Source organism: Arachis hypogaea, chromosome 11 (genome assembly GCF_003086295.3).
Source record: "Arachis hypogaea cultivar Tifrunner chromosome 11, arahy.Tifrunner.gnm2.J5K5, whole genome shotgun sequence".
Classification (NCBI taxonomy): Eukaryota; Viridiplantae; Streptophyta; class Magnoliopsida; order Fabales; family Fabaceae; genus Arachis; species Arachis hypogaea.
In genome coordinates this window covers 145,596,667-145,617,983 of record NC_092046.1, presented here as the reverse complement: position 1 = coordinate 145,617,983, position 21,317 = coordinate 145,596,667, and the positions used below count along the sequence as shown (strand labels likewise).

The window sequence follows — 21,317 nt, the reverse complement described above, 5'->3', positions numbered from 1 at the left end:
TCAACCGTTGATGCATCAATACATTTATTTATCATTCTCTTTAGTTCTACAGAAAATATTTTATTTATATTATAAGAAAAATAATAAATAAATATATTGATGCATCCACAGTTGATTTTGTGCCTCTGGAGCTTGTACTTATTCTTCAAATTATCGATTTTTGTTCTTGTACTGTTGTTATGTAGGATATTCTGTTAATTATTTAACTTTGACCTCACCGTGAGACTAAATTGATGCTAAATGAAACTTTTTTAAATTCAAATAGGACACTTTAAACCTTAAAGACTAAAACAGAATTACGCCTAAATATAGAAGACTAATTTAATACTTTACCCTTAGTTTGTTATTTCCTTAATAAGTACCTTTGCATTGTTAAAAAGATCGAACAAAAACAAAATTAACCAAAATACTTGTTAAAGTATAAAATATAATTTATGTTAAAAAATATGAAAAATCTTAACTTCTCAAAACATTCGTTCTGCAAAGAATATATATAATGTCACTTTTTTATATGTTTTAATGTTTATACAATCATGCAATGTAAAAAGGTAATGTCTGGTGAAAATGACAATGTTACCATCCTATAATAATATTATTTAGAAAAAGAAATTATTAATATGTCTTAAAAAATATTTTTAAAATATCATAAAAAACATTTTATTAATAATTATTAAAAAATTTAATATTTTGATATTTTCAATATATTAAAACCTGAAATTTTACTATTATATTTTTTAAATATGTTCCTAAAAATATAATTTAGTTAAATTCTTAAAAAAATGTTGAATGTTATGATCCTCCTACAAAATGGCAAGCCATTTACATTTGCTTAGGTGTACATTTATGATTGGTCCATATTTACATTTTTGAAATTTTAAATTAGCCCATTGAAAATTTTTTTACCAACCATGTTAGATGAATTATAATATGTAAATAAATTTGTTATTATTGATCAAGTTGTTAAAAATTTATAGAAGCTCTAAATATGATCACTCATATCCAAATATCAAAGAGAAGAACAAATTAAATTTATGAATGTTGATAAGACTAAGAAAATTATAGAAGTTATATAGTTTGACAAGTCAAAATTGATCAAATTATAAAAAGAAGAGTCAAAATTTGTAGTTAAAAATTATTATAATTACATCATATATTGGCATGTTTATCAAACAATAAAACATATTTGTTAATTTACTATGTTAGCTTGTAGAAATTATTAGTTAGATTTGATTAGAAATGGCTTAATGATTAAAAAAATTAACATATTTAAGTTTATAAATAAACATTACATGTAATGGTATCATTTAAGTTAGGGATGGCAACATGTATCCTATTCGCGGGTATCCAACCCTACCCAATTCAATCGGGTAGGATTGTCAACCTGATCCGTTGCGGGTATGATTGAGTGCGAAGCGGGTTTGAGCGCAAATCGAGTAGGGTGCGAGTTAAGTCTCAATCTTACTCAACTAACCTGCACCATTATCAGTCGGGTAGGGTTGTCAACCTGATCCGCTGCGTGTATGGTTGAGTGCGGAGCGTAGGTCGAGGGTGCGGGTTGAGTCTCAATCCTACCCGACCAACCTGCACTATATATGTGTGTGTGTGTGTGTCTCAACTCTATCTGACCAACCCGCACCATATATATGCGTGTGTGTGTCTCAATCCTACCCGACCAACCCGCACGTGTGTGCGCGCCAAGGACCTCTTATTTAAGGTCTTTGCCATTGAGCCGAGATCATCAATGGATAATTTAACACTTTTGTTTATATAAAAACTAATTCTATTTTAGTGATATATAAATACAATATTATATCACAATATTTTATTTGTGTTTGTGTTATTAATTTAAGCAACATTTTTTATGTAAAATTGAACATTTAATGGTTATATTATTTATGGGACGATTGTATTGTTTGTGGGATGATTGTATTATTTGTATTGAATTTTTAATTTACATGCTCATTAAGTTATATAATAATATTACATATTTGTTAAAATTTGCGGGTAAAATTAGAGTAAGATTGGGTTCAAACCTTACCTTAATCTACCCTATCTATTGTCACCCCTAATTCAAGTGAAGTTCAAAAGTAACATGGAATTATATTGAAAATCTTTATTTCTTCACTATTAGGAGAGTTAATAGAAAATAGAGATATATATTATTGTTGTAGTGTTATTCTTTTTTATAATATAATGTTATGTTATTGTTGAGAGAAATTATATTGAGATAATGTTGTATTACTATTGGGGTGCCTATGTGAGTGAGCGTTATTTTGCGAATTAATTGTGAAGTATATATTTACATGTATAGCAAAAATACGTGATTAAATAAGCCACCTATATAAAATATATATTAAAATATAAATTATACATTAAAAATAAAATAAACAATAAACATATTTATATACAGATACATAATGATTGATTTAGTAACTAATTTTTTGTGTATATAATTTTTTAATTTTTTTAATTTTCAAATAAATCAATCACTTTCAAGTTAACTCACACTTTTTCATTGTTCTAATTTTTTCTCATCAAATCTAAATTTGAGCGAGAGATGTTTTAGCCACAAGAAAATAAAAAGAGTAATTAGAATGATCAAAAAAAATCACAAATTTATTCTTGGACAATGGATTGTCTTAGCCTCCACCATTCTAATTCTTCTTTCAGACCTTGTCTCAATAGCTACAGGAAGCATCACTAACATGAAGTTAGGGCTGCACATGGATCGGATAATATCCGTATATCTACAATAATTATTCATATTCAATCCGCATTTTGCGGATATTATCCGATTCGCACTCTAATAGAATCGAATAGTGGATATTGTGCTGATACCCACAGTTCTGATCCGCAGATCCGCTGATTCGCACCTTTAATAAATCAACATATAACTGAAAATATAAATATGATAGTTAAAAAATCCCAATCTAGTAACTTTATTCCTCTAAATGACGTTGTTCCCCTTTTCGTCTTCCTCTCCCAGGCTCGCTTCTCTTCTCTCAGACTCACTGACTCATAATCACTTCCTTCAGCTCCGTCATTGGAGTCTTGATCATTGTCGCGTCTCCAATATCGTATCCTCAAAGAGACACGTATACTTTCTCGTCGCATCATCGTCTCTTCCGTAGGTGGGTGCTTCGTCTCCTCTATCGTCGCGTCATGCTGTTGTCGTCTCCTTCGCGGTGGATTCTTCTCTTCCTCTGTCGGCGAGTTCAGCGTCTCCTCCACTGTGTTCGTTTCCTCCATTGTGTTCATTGTCCTCTCCATCGGCTCCGTTAGACCACATCTCCTCCATCGACTCTGCCAAATGCACAGACCACGTATCCTTGACTCTTTTATCATCTCCATCATCTTCATCAGGTAATTTAAATTTAACAATTTGATATTAATTAGTTATTTTACTTTAATTTTTCATTAGGTAATATTTTGAGATCAATGATGAATAATGATGAACAGAATTACAAAAGAGGAAAAATAATAACTTTGAAGTAAATCTTGAATTAATATGAATTAGAGATAGAGTGATATATTGAGAATAAAAAATATGACTGATGTGTAAACTGATATGGTTTATGTAATTGTAGAATTGTTTGAAAATTGGAATGGATGATAAGTAAGTACTTAGTAACAACACAAGTGATGCTGGAACTACATCAGAAGAATCAGCAATGGGAGGAGAAAATTATTTTTGGTTATTTTTAATTGTTTGTATTGTAATTCAACCTACAATTATTCTTAGATATTGTGTTATTATTTTTCTTTTGTTATTTAAGAGAACTTTGATTATAGTATTTTAGGAGTAAATAGGTTTAAAAAAGTAAAAAAATGATTTTATTGACAATTTTTATAAAAAAGGCTTTTAAACATTTTTTGCTGATCGGATATATTCGATATTCGAGGCTAAAAAACGCAAATATCGAATCTGATCCAATGGACAGAGTGCAGATCAAATAGATTTTTTTGCCATATTCGATCCTGATCTGTGTGCAGCCCTACATGAAGTGAATTGATCTATTTAAAAAGTAATAAAAAAATGAAAGAGTAATTATTTAAATAAATCCATGAAATTTTTAATATCAGACATTTTGATTTTTCAGATTTTAAAATACACAAAATAATTCTTAACGTTTATTTTTGTTGACAATCCAGTTCCTTTTTAATTTGATCTGTTAAATCAAAATAATTATTTTAAAATAAAAAAATTCAGGGATTATTTTGAGATTTTTTAAATTATTTAAAAATTATTTTGTATTTTACTCTTTAAATCAAATTAGAAGGAAACTGTATTGTCTAACAACAAAAATATTATTTGTACACTAAAATTAGTCACTAAAATCAACCACTAATATATTTGTGTATAAATATATGTATGGTTTATTTTATTTTTAATGTATATTTATATTTCAATATGTATTTTACACTGATGGTTAATTTTAGTAACTGATTTTAGTATACATGTAACATATTCATCAAACAAAAATAAATATTAGAGACTGCTTTGTGTATTTAAAATTAAAAAAACTAAAATATTCAATTTTAAAATTTTAAAGGTTGATTTGGATAATTATTCAAAATAAAATGAGTCAATTTAATATTTTTACAATATACACATGGATTAATCATCAATATATATTTAAGCAAATGTAAGTTACTCATGATTTTACTTTCCACTCGAAAAAAACAAGTGACTCATTATTTGTGATTCTATTTTACGAGAAGACCGAACCATGTACCTACAAAAAATTGAATAGAATGTGAGGTGGGCATAGAAGAGACGAAAACAAAAATAAGAAAAAGAAAAAGAAGGAGAATGTAAAGACAAAGGTAGAATGAGGGAATTGTGGGGGATCAAATCCCAAGTTAACCCAACCCAACCCAAACACCCAAACCAAACAAACTAGTACACCATCTTACATTGCCGTATTTCCCTGACACACAGATTTACATACATTGCCCATAGCTGTACTATATTTAATATTAATAACACGCAAATTTTTGTCCTTCTACTGCTATTATTACTAAACTAACCTACCCTTTCTGTTGACAAATGTGTTAAAAGCATTAATTAACAAGATAAAAGTAAAAATATTAAATTTCCGTAATATTAAATATACAAAGAGTTGTATTTTTAATATCTTTAACTATAAATATATTATGTACTAAAAAAATTAATCACTAAATTTATATATTTTATATTTTAACATTTTTTTAGAAATTACATTTTCTTACAAAATTATTATTCTTTTGATTTTTATAAGGGTAAAGTATACTTTTTGTCCTTGAAGTTTGACAGAAGTTTTAAAAATACCCTTAAGTTTTATTTTATTTCAATTTTGTCCCAAAAATTTTTTATTTGCATCAAATATACCCTTGACGGCTAAATTTTCAAAAAATTTAAAATCGATTCAACAACAATTTTATAATAACAACCCCTCAACACAAGTAAATCAAACATAATTTTCATGCATTATTATTGGATTGGTCTTAAATTTTTTGAAAATTTAGCCATCGAAGATATATTTGATGCAAATCGAACTGGGATAAAATTGAAACAAAATAAAATTTATGGGTATTTTTAAAACTTTTGCCAAACTTCAAAGACAAAAAGTATACTTTACTCTTTTTATAAATATGTATGTAAGTCATTTTATTCACACAAAAATCTCATATATGAAAACGGTATTAATCGAATTTATTTGATTTTTTATTTTATATTTTAAAATAAAATGATAAATAAATTAATTTAAATTAAAATCTTTTATTCTAATTATAAAAATTAATTTAAAAATAATGTGTTTATATCTATTATTTTAAAAAATTTTATCAATAATTTTTTAAAAACTAATTTATCAAAAATATAAATTCTCAGATAATTATTTATCACTTTACTCTATATTTTGCGTTCCTTATTTGGAATATTTTATTTGATTTTTTCTGTTTTATAATATTATACTTCCAAAATAAAAAAAACCACTAAAATTAGCGTCAGAGACGCCGACGACCAACCAAACCAAGCTCATATTGCCTGTCGACTTCTCTCTCTCTCTCTCTTCTGGTCTCACAACAGTCCTCTCTTTCTCTCTCTTCACACTTTCTCTCCTCCATTTTTTTTCTCTTCTTCTTCTTCTTCTTCTTCTTCTTCTTCTTCTTCTTGTGGATTCAGCTTCACTGTTCAGGTAAATCGACACCTCTTCTCCGTTAGATCCATCCTCCTCCTTTCTCTGCTTCTCAACTCATCTCATCTTCTGCACTTCTTCTTCGTTTTCCTACGCCGTATCATCACGTAAATTCACTCATCTCAACAATGCCTTCTTTCCTTATCTTTTAAGAAAAATATAGATAGCTATAGATAACTTGCTGTGATGGTTTAGTTTTTTTGTTCATGTTCGTCATCTTATTCACAATCTTTGTTCGGTTATCGTTTTCTCAATTTTCGTAGTTACGTTTATCATTTCTTACTTTGGGAGTTATATTCTCATCATTGTTTCCTTCCTTACTTGGATCTGAAACCACTACTTTGAGTTTTAACACCTAGCTTCTCTACTTCAATTTTAACACATGTTCATCATTATATTTATATTTATATTCTTCCACCTCGGTTCTTCCTTTTCTTTTGCTCTTTCTTTCAATTTTGGAAAAAAATAAGTTTTATTATGTTTGTATATTTCGTTTTTTTTTTTTTCTCGACTAAAGGAGTTAGATTTGGGATTGACTCAAAAACCTTGTTCAATTTCAGAGCTGTAGCTGGGATTTTTTTGGTAACTGAAGAAGGGAGAGAATCTGAGAATGTCTGGTGGCACGCAGAACAGTATTAGAAAAGCACTTGGAGCCCTTAAGGATACCACCACAGTTTCCTTGGCTAAAGTCAACAGTGATTACAAGGTAGAAATCAATGGAATAGTTTGTTGGATGAGATGTTCTCCAATCCGATCACATGTTTTTGTCTGTGTTCTAAATTGGTTTGTTGTATTTTGCAGGAATTGGACATTGCTATAGTTAGGGCCACCAATCATGTTGAACGCCCATCTAAAGAGAAACATATTAGAGGTTTGTTCTCTCTTGCTATGACTGCTTTGAAAAGTCTCAATTTTTTTAATAGAAACAATTACCTTGGTCTGTTTGCCACATATATATGTGTATATCATCTTGCATAATCTGAGTTTGTAAAAGGAATATTAGTTTGCTTAGTTAAGTTTTTTATTCTTGTATTTCTGTGCTTTCCTTTGCAGCTATATTCTCCGCGATCTCAGCTACTAGACCTCGTGCCGATGTTGCCTATTGCATCCATGCTCTTGCCAGGCGATTATCAAGGACACATAACTGGGCGGTATGTGAATCGGTCATAAAGTTGTGGAACCTTTACAAGATATGGTTGATTAAATCTTTTTGTTGTCTAATAAACTTGTCATGTTTAAATATCTCTGGGAATGTGTGATGAAGCCATTATGAACTTGTTATCTGTTTGCCTATTCATCATTTTTTGTTCACAAACTCGTTTTATTCACTGTTGAACATGGGGGTGTGCATTTTATCACTTTCTGTTTGGCTGATTGACAAGTTCTTCATCTTTAGGTTGCATTGAAAACTTTAATTGTTATTCACCGTGCTCTAAGAGAAGTGGATCCAACATTTCATGAAGAACTCATTAACTATGGAAGAAGTAGGAGCCATATGCTCAACATGTCACATTTTAAAGATGATTCGAGTCCAAACGGTGCCTTTGCTTGCCTTTCTCTCCGTCATTGTTTTTACCTAATTCTTGTAATTACGATTATTGACATTTTAGCTGTCAATTTGTGTTTCACTGCTCAGCCTGGGATTATTCTGGATGGGTCCGCACTTATGCATTATTTTTGGAGGAAAGGTTGGAATGTTTCCGTGTATTGAAGTATGATATTGAGGCAGAGCGTCCTGTAAGTGAAAAGGCTTTATTACTTTGTTATTTTGTTTTCTAGCTTATTGTTTACAAGATTAGATTGGTAACATGTGTAGTTGCATAATCTGAATGCTGTTTTTTAAAGAATATTATTCAATAACAACATGCTACAAGATGATATAATTTGTGGTTGCTATCTCATCTCATACTTTAGTACATGCTTCTGACTTTGATATAAACACAGACTTAAAGAAAATTACCATTTGTAAATTTTGTCAGAGGACCAAAGATTTGGATACTGCTGAATTGCTAGTGCAGTTGCCAGCTTTACAACAACTCCTCTTTCGGGTTCTTGGTTGCCAGGTAGACTTTTGATCCATGAAGATCACATCAGATGGGGTTTCAACCCAAACATGTCACAACTAGTGGATTTGATTTGAATTAACAAAAGTTTACAATGTTGGTAGCATTATAATGGCATGACTTGTTTTGACTTCTGTGTTGTGCAGCCACAAGGAGCTGCGGTGAATAACTTTGTCATTCAGTTAGCACTCTCAATGGTAGATCAACTTTCTAATCGTACTGCATTCATCAGTAGTTTTTCCTTTCACATTTTTCTGAACATATTTTATATTGCTAATAGGTGGCTTCGGAAAGCATGAAAATTTATCAAGCTATTAGTGATGGCACAGTCAATATGCTTGATAAGGTATGTTGTTTTCTTCATTGGATTTGGAGCTTCATGTTTAACTACCTATGTATTTAATAGACTATTCTGGCAGTTCTTTGAGATGCCACGCAGTGATGCTGTGAAAGCACTTGATATATATCGGAGGGTTGGGCAGCAGGTATCTCTTAGACTTACGGATAACTTTTGTTCTTTCTTTTTTCCCCTTAAAATTGTATATCATGACAGTCATATTCATATTTTGACATTCTTTATATGAATTCAGGCTGAGAGACTGTCAGAGTTTTATGAAATATGCCGTAATCTTGATATCGGACGTGGAGAGAAGTTTATTAAAGTTGAGCTGGTTAGTTTGATCTTGCATCGTGCATGGTTTTGCCATTTGCCCTTTAGCTTGGGTGTTTTCAATAATTCTTGCAAAATATGATACTAAGTAAACTAGTTTTTGATATGAAGCCCCCTACATCATTTCTGCAAGCCATGGAAGAGTATGTCAAAGATGCTCCACAGGGAATCGTGGTTCGCAAGGATCAGGTATGGATAAAACACCAAGAGGTCTGCTTTAAATTAGTTCTTTCTGTAAATATATTTGATCAACCAGGTTTCCATGTTTATTAAACGCAGGCTAATGATAAAACTGCGTCTCCAAAAGAAGTTTTGGCTATCGAATACAAAAAGACACCGGAAACGCAGGAGGAAAGTCCACCTACACCCCCTGCAGCTCCACCTTCTGAGCCTGTGAAAGAGGAAGAACCTCCGGCACATCCAGCGCCAGTACAACCACCACCTGATTTGTTGGTAATTACTTTGGGATTTCCTTTTTTGTGTCTTCTCCCCTTCTTTCGTTTAACTTAGATTGTGGACATATCTTATGGTAAATGCTTATTTATAATGATTCCTTGGCTACACTACCGAATTTCTCTCCTTTTTGCCTACTGTCTAGAGTTTGGATGATCCAGTTCCAGCAGCTGCAGAGCTGGAAGACAAAAATGCTTTGGCCTTAGCCATTGTTCCTGTTGGTAATTTTTCCTACTCCCCACCACAAAAAAAAAAACACATTTTTGGACAAAATCTTGTTGATATGCATTTGTGAACCTTGAAAATAAATAATGATAGATTCATAGAGGAAGTGGACTGAACTGGTTTTCTTTTCAATCATAGTGATGTTTTGCATTATTTGAAAAGAAAACCTTAAATGTCTTGGTGTTAATTGGATGATGCCTTTACAAATGGTGATTTCAGCTGATCAAACAACATCTGCTGTTCCAAATCAAGCAAATGGAACCACAGGATGGGAATTGGCACTTGTTACAACTCCTAGTTCAAACGAAAATGCTACAGCAACTAGCAAACTGGTGTGTTTTTTTGTCTACTTTTCTTGACATTTGTATGAACCTCTGAAAACACAGACAAAACCTTTTGCTTGCACTCTGCTTTTGTTATTCTGCTAACTAATTATGACCCTATGGCGTAATCAGGCTGGAGGATTAGACAAGCTTACACTAGACAGCCTATATGACGATGCACTTCGGAGAAACAATCAGAATGTCAGTTATAACCCATGGGAGCAGGCACCGGCAGGAACCATGATGCAACCAACGATGCACGATCCGTTCTACGCATCGAATACAGTTGCTGCTCCACCTTCAGTTCAGATGGCAGCTATGTCAAACCAACACCAGGCTTACATGTATCAACAGCAGCAGCAGCAGCAGCAGCAAATGATGATGATGCCCCAACAACAGCCTTCTGGAAATCCTTTTGGAAATCCCTATGGAGCAGCCGCCGTTCATCCCTACGGCACAGGTATGCCTGTTCAATCATACAATCCATATAATACAGGCCTCATCTAGACATTTTCTTCTGGAACACAATCCTTAAAGCTCAAGAAGAAGAAATATGGATACTCGATTTTTCAATTCTGAAATTGGGGTGACATGAAAAATAGACAGATTTGTATTATATGTCCCGTGTGCCATAGATATAGCTAGAGTGAAAATTCTTTTTAAATAATTAGCAAAGGGAGGGAGGGTTTTGGTTATATAATTTTTTATGTACAAGGGTAATTAATCAACTTTCAGTTCAGAGTTCAGAGTTCAGACCACTTGAAATTTGTTTTGTCCCTGATTGATCACGGTAAGTTGAGTTCGGTTGCCATTCTCTGTATAAGGTGGGAAGTATATTCATTATGTGATTTGTTGATGCAACGTTTATCCAATAAAAATAAGTCATGTTTATTTATTGTCTTTCTCGTTTTTATGTGTCAATTTTTTTGTTTATTTATTGTATTAATGGAATGAAAAACATGAGATTAATTTTGTGTTCATTGCATATCATATGGGATCAAATTTTATTACATCAAGTAATGGTATGCGAACACGCATAAGTGCATAACTATAACTGTTTGTTTGTTTGGGAGTTTAGTTTATTTGTTTATTTATTTATGTAACGAAATTTAAACTTAGCAGCTTATATATACTAATTAAATTCTTCATCACTAATTCAATTATTCAATTCCAGTGGCTTATCCTTATTAATGACTAATGAGTAATAAGCGTTAACTATACCAACTAATAATAAATACTCCTTTTTATTTTTCATTTTATTTTATTATGTTCACCAAATGAAATTATAGCCTTATGACTGGCAAGATTATTCATTTTTGAATTGAAATTGAAGTAATTGGAGCTTGAACTATCATCAGAGATTAGTAGTGGATATTAATATGCTGGTGTTTTAGGTGTAACGGGAAGAGACAATTGTGTAGTTTTCAAGTTTACCCTTATGGAAACGCTTTTGATCCAAGTGAAAGTGACTGTGACTGTGAACTGCGATTAAATTCAATAATGATGTGTATCAACTATCAAACCCCACAAATAAAATTAAATAATAATAATAATAAAGAAAAGCAACACTTCATTGTATATTTTCACGAAGGTGAAGAACTAAAGATTACGCATTATAGTCTAATCAATCAAAGAAAACATTACGCATTAGTTCAATAGTGAAGATTACGCATTATAGTTTAATCTTTGAATTAACGTATTTGAACATAGAATTGTATTAAGATACACACTTCATTATTATTATTGGTGTGACTAGATATACTAATTTAAAAAGATATTAAAATTTCAAATTTATGGATAAAATGGATATAATTATATTTAAACACTATTTTTTTAAAACGTATTCTTCTAATTTTTAAATAAGATAAAATATTATCATTTTTCTTAATTTTGTTTAGGAAGTAAGAACTAGGTAATAAGAAAAACAAAAATATCATGCGAACACAAAAATTAGTAGTCTAATCAATTATATATATTTACACATATTTATATTTGTTTAATATTTCTTTACGTGTACTATATTTCAATATGTAATATGCACAAATAATTAATTTTTTTTATGTACGCTTAACAAAATAATTAAAAATAAAAAGAAAATTATATAATTATTAGTAAAAAGTGACACAAGTGGAACCAAAAAAGGAGTCAGAGTTTAATTAGTTTAGTTTTAACTTCAATTTGGGGTGAATATTCCTTCCACATTAATATGATGACATTAGAAGGCACAGCTGAAGATAAATAAAACAGAGAAAGCCAAGCTTCCAATCTTTTCTCTTCTTTTCTCTTCTCTTCTAATGAACTTCAAACCATTCCACTCCCTTTGAATCCCAAAGCTGTTCCGCACAATTAGGTAGCAATTGAAGGGAATTATATTAGCGATTAAATAAAACAAAAATATTAGTAATAATTAATAATAATGTCTTGGTTGTTCAAGTCCAATCCACCTGATCCTGAAATTCACAGTCACGGCGGAAGCGCCTCCGCCGTCAAGGACGATATCTCCCTTATTTTTCGCGGCGTTGCTAACTTCCTTGCTCCACCGCCGTCTTCCTCTGCCTCCTCTTCCGCCGGTGATTCCTCGTCTTCGCCACCGTCGCAGGCTCTCACCGGAATCCGGAACGACCTGGAGGAGATCAGCGGTAGCTTCAAGAACTCTCTATCGCTTCTCTCGTCCAACAGAGCCGTCACGGGGATCTCCAAACTCGCCTCTCAGCTGTTGCAGCTGGAGCCCGACCACAAACGGCAAGGTGACGATGACGGCGACGGCGATGCGGTGCCTGGTACGACGGAGGAGGTTGTTCGTTTCGTCAAGGAAATTTCCACGCGACCTGATTGTTGGACTGAATTCCCCTTGCCATTCCATCACGGTAATACTTCAAACTTCCCTTCCTTTTTTTTTTTCGTTTGATTATTTGCTAAGATCATGATTCTCTATCTCTCTTTCTGATTGTGAATTGTAATTGCTTGATGGATTAATTGTTCGCTTGTCCTATTATTTTTTGACGTTTTAATCTGTTCCAGAAGATACATATTAGTTTCACGTAGTTCCAAGTTTCACAATTAAATGAGTCCTGAATCCTGATCAAGTTGAATTGAGCAGAGAGAAATCGCTTCATATCACTCATTTTGTCATATATCTTGGAAAACCTATATATTTTGCACCTTTATGTTTCTTATGTGGTAAGCGTATATAACCTAGTTTACCTTCATGCTGTTGCTGCTCCTTCATGACAGAATTTGCTGTTCTTTGTACTGAAACCTAATATTAAAGCTCCACTGTTGTGTATTGTTGTAATATTTGTAATCAACTAACCTTAGAATTATGACTGGGGGGAACTCTAGGAGTAATTGCTGCGATACTTTTTGCAAAGACGTTATTCCATGTTGTGAAACTAGTTGACACCCTTGTCAATATAGAGTCTAAAGTGGTCCCCTAATCATGTCCTTCTAGCATATCTTCAATCTCTTGTTTGAATCTCTGCAGTGTCATTTGATTCTTGATGGCATTAGTAAAAGAACCCAAAAAAATCTCTTTTTATTTTGATTTCACTATATAATGTGATTGGCTGACACTAATATATGGAAATTTGACTTGTCTCAGCAGATTTCAGCATGTCCAATTCTCAGAGAGAACATGCTTTGGTTATAGAACAGTTGGTGCCTGAATTTGTTGCACTTAGAGTGAACCTCTGCAGTTACATGAATGTGGAAAAGTTTTGGATGATCTATTTTTTGTTAATACTTCCGAGATTAAACCAGCATGATTTTGAGCTCCTATCAACCCCCAAGGCAAGTCATGTTTATTGAACATGTTCTTACATTCAACTGGTTCTCATGAATCTACTTCTATTTTGGCCAAAATGTCATAGTTACATGAATCTAGTATTGATTTTGAATTTTATTGGTGCATGCTAATTAGTTGGATTTATTCTTTATTATATCTTAACCTGCTTAATTGGAGTAATCCTATTCTTCTTCTCCTTCTTTTGGTACATCTTTTTCTTTTTCAATTCTTTACAGCAGCTTTTTTTTTATAATATATGGGTGAATTCCAAACCTGTATATGTTGCCACTCTCTGCATCATCTGGTTATCTTTTTTTATAAATTACCAGTTTACCGTAGAAGATAACAACAATTTTCTTCTTTTGTTTCAGTGTTTGCCATTTTGTTTCCTTTATGGCAAAGATTTCTAGATTATTTGGTCTGTTGCACCCAACTTTAATGTGATTGATGTTAAATTTGAAGAAATTCTCTCTTCTACTCTAGGTTTACTTGTTTGGGTGGCAACATTCTCTCTGTGTCTGCTATATCATCTCTGTTTATCCCAATTCTTTTGTTCAGATTGTTGAAGCAAGAGATGTCCTATTGCTGAAACTTGAAGAGAAGAAAGATTCGGAGGCTGGAGTGTGTGAAAAACAAAGGACTGCATCAGATACAAATGAAGATGGTAGGGATGGCATTCTAAGAGAGACTATTTCATCTGAGCCAAGTGAGATAGTGACCGAGTTTACAAATGCAGAAAAGGTTTTAGAAGTTGATGAGATCAGTAGTACTACTGAAAACTGGTTGGAAGACAAAGACATCGATGTTACTTCGTTGGCTTCTTCTCATACAAAACTTCATCATGAAGAAGATGTCTCGTTCAGTGACCTAGACGATGATAAAAGTTATAGCTCTGATAGAATATCAGGGCATAGGGAGGCACAAGATAGAAGGGGTTCATCCCCTGATGGTTCAAGTGACTGGGTTCAGCTGCATGAAGGTTCTTCGAGAGGTGGTGGCTGGCACAAGGCCATTCATTCAAAAGGTAAGGATTCGGAAGATGAATCAAACGATTGGCTCACTGTTGATGAGTTCAATTAGATAGCACTTTCTCTCGATTCACCTTATTGTAAAGGTTCTACATTATTTCGTTTCGACGGTTCTGTATTTAGGGATTACAATATACTATCATATAAATTAAAATAATTCTTTCCATAATCTCTGTGTACATATTCCTTGTTTGTCCAAGGTTGCTTTGGTCACTGGGTAGACATCATTCATCGTGTTGAAAAGTGTACAATTTAAACAAAATCAAGGATTTCTATTATTATAATAACAAGGTTTCTAGTATTTGATTTGTTCTCCCTCTGGTTTCAAATAACTCGATCATGTTAATAGTAATCTTTGGAACCAAAAAAAAAAAGTAGAGAGTACTCACTCCAAGCTTCTTGAGACAGAGTAGTTACAATAATGATAGAGTTTTCCTGTTAGAATTAGTTTCCCTTTTGCATTCTTGTATATCATCTTTGATTATTTCAACAATGGAACTAAAATGCAAAAGCAAAGAAATTGAATTGGCATATTGAAATGCTTGGGTATGAATTACATACAAAAATGTTCCTCCAGAGCCTTATGTCAGTGACGTTAACATACAAAGCGACCCGCAATACTGGAAAGGTGGTTCAAAAAGATGCCCAAACCTATATGTATATAATAATAGTAACATGTTGGCTGGAAATGACTGCATCCCCAGACCCCAATACACATTAGACAGCAGTACAATGAGGTAGGCAACTATAAGAATGAAGAGTAATAAGCTAGGCTTGAGAGTTGAGATCTTATCTCCAGCATGACATCAACAATGGACCGTGGCAGAAAAACGCCAGTACAATGTAAATGACGATGAAGAAAATCATAATAAATGTAACCCTGAATAAAACGATATAAAATAATTAGATGAATAATTGGAAGAAAAAGTCTAGAGCCAGCAACTTTGTTAAATTCTGGTTAGCATATAACCAGCAAAGAAAAATGAGCTATTGGATGAAATTTCACACCAATCTCACACCATTAAAACCATCATTAATGGTTATTTGATAGCTACAAATCACAAAAGTTGCTGCCTCCTATCATTCCTCTCTAATTGAAATGCATGGAAGCAAATTTATGGTATTGAATTACCTGAGCCTAAGATTACTCCACCAGAGATTATTCTGGTAACGGCGGGATTGTCTTCTGAAACGAACAGTATTGTTGTTCATTGCTGATGTCTTCTCAACCAACACTTCCAATCTACCACCTCTCTCCAACACTTTCTCAATGTTGTTAATCATTACCGTTCGAACCTATATCATCAATCTTTAACAGTTATCAATGGCTCCAATGCATGCATGCATGCATGAATTATTGGAAGGTACTTGCCTGAGACATTTCACCTTTGAGACGGTTCAACCTGTCAGCGTTAGGGTCAGTGGAGTAATAATCCATCTGTTGGCTCAACACCCTCGAAAATTCATCGTTCATCGCATACGCCGGAGCTGACAGAATCGCTCTCGCGTATGTCTTCACGAATCTCTGATGAATGTCTTCAAGAAATTCAAACGGGATCCTCCCTGCATGCAACGTAACAAACTTTTAGTACGTTGAATAATAATAATTGAATTCCATGAGAATGATTGAATTTACTTCCGAAAGCATCGTCGGCCATGCAAAGAACAGTGAGGCCGTCGGTCCTCTTGACGTGAAAGACATAGCGATCGTGGGAGAAAGAAACGTTGCTGTCGCAGTTGATGGTGGCGCCTTGTTGGTTGTTGATCTTGTTGAGTATCTGCTTGGCTACGGCATTTGCATTGGTGGGAGTGGCGCTGAACTCCGACAGAACCACCTCCCCCCTCGCCACCATCGCATATAGTATCCCCATTTATTGTATCGCAGATCTTGCGAGGAGGGAGGTTGGGTTCGTGGAGGCAGCACCGTCCACAACACAAAGAAGGAATGGGGAATGAGGAGAAATAAAGACGACGCTAATAACAAAGGTTCCCATTATTTTGATTGGTTTAATTTGTTAATTATTAATTTCATGTCCAAAAATGGAGGGGCAAAAGAAGCTCTCTGTTCTTCTTTTTTCATGTCGAGTTTTGAGGCCCACCAATTTGGCGCTAAACTAGCTCTACTACTCTTCGTATATATGTGGCTACCATGTCACACTTCAGACCAATACTTATATTCATAGTTATAACAATTTCTTGTTATTTAAAGGTTTTTTATGATGATTGTTATAGATTAACCTTATTTAAATGTCAACATATATACATAGAAATTGGATAAATGTGTTAAAATTAAATTGTTTTAATAAATGACAAGATATATTTTGATTGCTATATCGCTAGCTAATTTTAAGATCTAGTTGTCGGTAGGGTCGCAATCCGATTCTTAATATATATAAAGCTGAGCAATGAGGGAACATAGATGACGTTTTTGAAATCAAGAGAGAAACACAAACGTGCATGCAATCATGGACTTGTACAGGTTGGTTTAAACTTTTAATAAGCATAGGATACAATGTCGGTCCTTGAAACAAAATTTTACGGGTCACATAGAAGATAACTATCAAGATGCTTTTGATATGAATCCATTTAAAATAAGTTCGTCTAACTTCATTTCTTTAATTTGGGGTCTCGTTCTAAAGAATTAAAATTAAATTTATCATATGCAACTCTTTAAATTTTTGGAGGTTGTATCCCACTTTTTTTGTGATTCATTAAAATAGAAGAACTATCTACAGATGTTGATATTGTAAAAGTTATATATGTTCTCCTTTTTGAATATTAGTCTTCCTCTTAAAAAATGCATGAATTCTTTGATTTTTCATGATTATTTTATATAAAAATTTGAATATATATCCTGTTAAATATGTAAAAAAAATTAGAATGACAAATATTAAAATTTATAATATTTATTAAATTTTTTTTATCAATTTATACAAATACAATAATATCAATACTTATTGAATATTCTAATATTTTTTATCATATAAAAAATTAAATTAAATAAATAGTAAAATGTAAAATGTAAAATAATACTAAATTACATAAATAAAAAATACCTAATTTTTTATATTTGAACTCAAAAATAGAAAAAATGTTGCTTATTGAATAGAGCACTACGAAATACGAATACACTCAGTTAAGTCTAAATCCAATATGTTTTGAATATTTAAAACTAAAAATTATTGTGCAATAAAAACAAAAGATAAAAATTGAACTTTGGTATTTTAAGTCATAATAAAGTATTTGAATCAATTGAACTAATTTTTTTATCAAAAATTTGAGGGTTATAGCATGACTCCTCTTTATCTTAACTAAGCTCCACCCCTGATAGGATAGCATACGAGTGTGTTTTCTTATTATATTTATTTATAATGGAAATCTTTAATGTTATGTAATTGAAGATATTTTTATATAAGAATAACAATTAAGACATAATTATTAAATAATTTGACATCCCATATTTTGTTTAGAATAAATATTTATATTGATCTTTAAAAAATTTTAAATTAGGCACTTTGGTTCTCAATAAATTATATTCTATAAATTTTCAAAAATTATTTTTGTCAAATAGATTAACTTTTTTTATTATTTTAAATGAGATTAATTTATTTTATATTGATATTTTTTTAATTTAATTATCTTATAATAAAATTGTTAAAGATTTATTTATTCAATATATATTAAAATTTAATTAAAAACGATGGAAAGACTAATATGTTCGACACAAATAATTCTAAAAGACTTCTAATTAATAAAAGTTTATTAAAAACTAAAAAATTCTATTTAAATTTTTTTAAAAATTAATTTGAGTAATTATTATTTTATTTATTACCTTCACAAGAATATCTGTGTGTAAATTAGTTACCTTATATATATATCGATTTTGTTAGAGAATTAATTAATTAAAAAATAAAAAGTTTATTATAAAAAAATAATTTTTTATTATTTTAATTTTTTAAATTTTAAAATTAAAAATACAAAAAATTAACTTAAATTGAGTTATATTGTAATTGACCCGGATTTTCTTATATGTATTTTAGAATTTGAGTTCATGCATCATCACCGCTGGCTCCAGCTGACTTAACTTTAGAGAAAGCTCCTAAATGGACCCACTCCAAATTCCAATTTGCATTCAGTTAGCGATAATAATGAGGTCTTAATAAAGACACCACCCAACTGAAATGGGGATAAATATATATACGGTCTCGTTAAATAATTAATAAAAATCTAATTAACAATAAATTAATAAATATTTTTAAATTATATTATATATTAATTATTCAATTAACTGATTTTTAACTTTAATGTAAATGACTTTTTTTTATTGTGTTTTCGTTTTCTTTTTTATTTTTTTTGTAAAACTTTTTCTACAAATTTTGTTTTTTACAATTATTATTGTTTGATCTAATTCATTTTCGATCAAATTTTAAATTTTGTGATATTTTTAATTTTTTTAAAATCAAGCAATAAAATCAAAATTATATAGCAACTTCGTTTTTGAAAATAATGTATAATCAAGTTCATATAAGTTTAATCAAGACAAATTAAATCATTATTTTGAATCAAATCAACTCGATGAGATTTGGTTAATTCCTTCGATTATTATAGTTCGTGAGTAGTTGATGTTTGTATAGTAATTTTGTATATGAGTTGAATAATTTTATTTTATTTTTTTGTAAAAATCAGTGGTAATGATTAAGAATTTGGATTTAAATAAAATTTAGGAGTTTTGAATTTTTTTTCGATCAATCTATTTTTGTTAAGTTTAATGATAGTTTTGGTGTTGTTTAAAACATAATTTAGCGTAAGGTAGAATTAATTTCAGTGTTATGTATTTTATTGTAGTTACTTTGATATATGATTTTATGATTGATATTTTTGGTTCTTATGTTATATATTCGATACTAACTAAAATTAGTTAGTTTTTTTTTTTTCTTTTTTACTTTTATGCGATGGATTTCCATTTAGCAATGAACCGATAAAATTCTTTGATTACGAATATAAACAATTTCGGTATTGTTGTCAGTTTACAATGGCATCGTGCTTATAATTTTTCCGTATTTTTGTAGTTTTTGTGTGATATAGACGAACAATCACTTGAAGAAGTTGAAAAATTTTACAAAGATTATTCTAAGATGAAAATTTAGGTGCAGTTAAATTCACGTGAAGTTGAGAGTTGAGAGTCATAAATAATTTGATTGATTTGACTAAATTTTCATCTAACGGCTCTCAGTTATTAACTTTGCGTAAAGTTGACTGCACCTGAATTTCCACCTTATTCTAAACTTGCAAATTTTCTACTAAAAAATAAGGAACACAAATAGGAAAGAAAATAAAATTAAAAAAAAGTCGTGAACATGACTTAAATGATGTCAAAACCACTACAACTCTCTTGTATGACTTAATTACATCAAATTCAAGTCAATGAAATTAAGTGCACCTCATTTAACTCGGAATGACAGTGAAATTACTTAATGATAACGATATACAAACTTAATTCAAAATAAGCACATAAACAAAACTCAATTAACTACAAAAACATATGTATATAAATTTTAAATGCATAAAAATCATCAATATAAGTTATGAAATAACACCAAACTAGTACAGTTATCAAAAATCGACACTATAAAGAGATAATTCTACGTTATTACGAGAATACAAAATTATTTTTTTTTGTGTTATTGTTAAAAAATTTCGGTACTATTTTTTATATAATTCTATACAATTTAAATTTTAAAATTTTTTCTCCTCTTGTTTTTTTATTTTATTTGTTCATAATTTTTCTCATTTCACTTTTTTAACTGAAAAAAAAATAAATAAAAAAATAAATACAATAACATATGAGAAAGAAGAGAAATAAAAGAAATAAAAATAAAACACAGTAACAACAACACCAATAAAAAAAGATGAGAAAGTGAAATAACGTGCGAAAAAAAAAAAACATGAGACAGAAAAAATGTGTGAATTCAGGCACATATTATGTAAGTGAATTTTGTTAGTTTGGATCAATTTGATTAAACTTAATTGCTAAAAAAATTTAAATGTGTAACAAAACTAATAATGTAATAATTAATAGAAAAAATACAAGAGAGTGTCCTATTTTGTATCAGAAGTGTAGCATTATTACACCGAATTTATGGGGTATGATCTGGTGTGATATGTATAGTTTTGTATTTTTCCTTCTGCATGAATATTACTACTAATAATAATATTATGGGCAATTGTAAGTTTCAGCAACATAATGCATGCAATGCAACTTTCTTCTCTTAGCTGCTAGCTTGGAAAATCAAAAGGTATAGTAGAACAGCTAAGAGCACATCGTTTTCTAATAGTAGGAAACAAAATGGGCTCAATTATATGATGAATGACCTGCAGGTCCATTTTTAGTTTATTGGTCATTATGAATCTCAATGTCCGAGTCAGTAGTCTACATCATTGCCATTGGGAACCCATGGTCTCATGGATAATAAATAATACCATCACTAAACCTTAATTAACTCTAAATTTTAACAGAATTCTATTAGAAAATCTCAAAACAGCTCCTCACAATTATCTCAAAAGATAATGAAATTATTGACAAAAAAAAATA

The 21,317-nt window shown here is 30.9% G+C and overlaps 3 protein-coding genes across 5 annotated transcripts; 2 read left to right on the top strand and 1 right to left on the bottom strand.

Moving 5' to 3' along the window:
* The first annotated feature begins 5,944 nt into the window (after positions 1–5,944).
* On the top strand, positions 5,945–10,808 carry LOC112723315 (putative clathrin assembly protein At5g35200). 2 transcript variants are annotated; one of them, XM_025774638.3, is made up of 16 exons: positions 5,945–6,179; positions 6,740–6,885; positions 6,981–7,050; positions 7,233–7,330; positions 7,576–7,717; positions 7,816–7,916; positions 8,159–8,242; positions 8,389–8,439; positions 8,523–8,588; positions 8,662–8,727; positions 8,833–8,913; positions 9,024–9,101; positions 9,192–9,365; positions 9,511–9,586; positions 9,810–9,922; positions 10,046–10,808. In XM_025774638.3, exons 2-16 carry the CDS (start codon positions 6,790–6,792, stop codon positions 10,418–10,420), a joined length of 1,671 nt encoding a protein of 556 aa, XP_025630423.1. In that variant the 5' UTR covers positions 5,945–6,179; positions 6,740–6,789; the 3' UTR covers positions 10,421–10,808. The 2 variants fall into 2 exon arrangements, with proteins under 2 accessions (XP_025630423.1, XP_025630424.1); XM_025774639.3 differs by having other exon boundaries at positions 5,953–6,286.
* A 1,246-nt stretch (positions 10,809–12,054) lies between these two features.
* On the top strand, positions 12,055–14,894 carry LOC112723312 (uncharacterized). 2 transcript variants are annotated; one of them, XM_025774636.3, is made up of 3 exons: positions 12,055–12,780; positions 13,518–13,702; positions 14,256–14,894. In XM_025774636.3, the coding sequence occupies exons 1-3, from the start codon at positions 12,330–12,332 to the stop codon at positions 14,775–14,777; spliced, it is 1,158 nt and encodes a 385-aa protein (XP_025630421.1). In that variant the 5' UTR covers positions 12,055–12,329; the 3' UTR covers positions 14,778–14,894. The 2 variants fall into 2 exon arrangements, with proteins under 2 accessions (XP_025630421.1, XP_025630420.1); XM_025774635.3 differs by having other exon boundaries at positions 12,090–12,780; positions 13,515–13,702.
* Positions 14,895–15,224: 330 nt separating this feature from the next.
* On the bottom strand, positions 15,225–16,721 carry LOC112723314 (vesicle-associated membrane protein 711). Its single transcript, XM_025774637.3, has 4 exons — positions 16,362–16,721; positions 16,098–16,288; positions 15,858–16,021; positions 15,225–15,605 (listed from the first exon to the last, which is right to left on the bottom strand). Exons 1-4 carry the CDS (start codon positions 16,594–16,596, stop codon positions 15,515–15,517), a joined length of 681 nt encoding a protein of 226 aa, XP_025630422.1. The 5' UTR covers positions 16,597–16,721; the 3' UTR covers positions 15,225–15,514.
* Between the last annotated feature and the right edge of the window lie 4,596 nt (positions 16,722–21,317).

Coding starts and splice junctions, on each gene's coding strand:
- LOC112723315 (XM_025774638.3), top strand. CDS start 6,790: ATGTCTGGTGGCACGCAGAACAGTATTAGAAAAGCACTTGGAGCCCTT. Junction 7,331..7,575: donor CAAGGACACATAACTGGGCG/GTATGTGAATCG, acceptor CTTCATCTTTAG/GTTGCATTGAAAACTTTAAT. Junction 9,923..10,045: donor CTACAGCAACTAGCAAACTG/GTGTGTTTTTTT, acceptor TGGCGTAATCAG/GCTGGAGGATTAGACAAGCT.
- LOC112723312 (XM_025774635.3), top strand. CDS start 12,330: ATGTCTTGGTTGTTCAAGTCCAATCCACCTGATCCTGAAATTCACAGT. Junction 12,781..13,514: donor CCCCTTGCCATTCCATCACG/GTAATACTTCAA, acceptor GACTTGTCTCAG/CAGATTTCAGCATGTCCAAT. Junction 13,703..14,255: donor AGCTCCTATCAACCCCCAAG/GCAAGTCATGTT, acceptor TCTTTTGTTCAG/ATTGTTGAAGCAAGAGATGT.
- LOC112723314 (XM_025774637.3), bottom strand. CDS start 16,596: ATGGGGATACTATATGCGATGGTGGCGAGGGGGGAGGTGGTTCTGTCG. Junction 16,289..16,361: donor GGCCGACGATGCTTTCGGAA/GTAAATTCAATC, acceptor CGTTGCATGCAG/GGAGGATCCCGTTTGAATTT. Junction 16,022..16,097: donor TCAAAGGTGAAATGTCTCAG/GCAAGTACCTTC, acceptor TTGATGATATAG/GTTCGAACGGTAATGATTAA.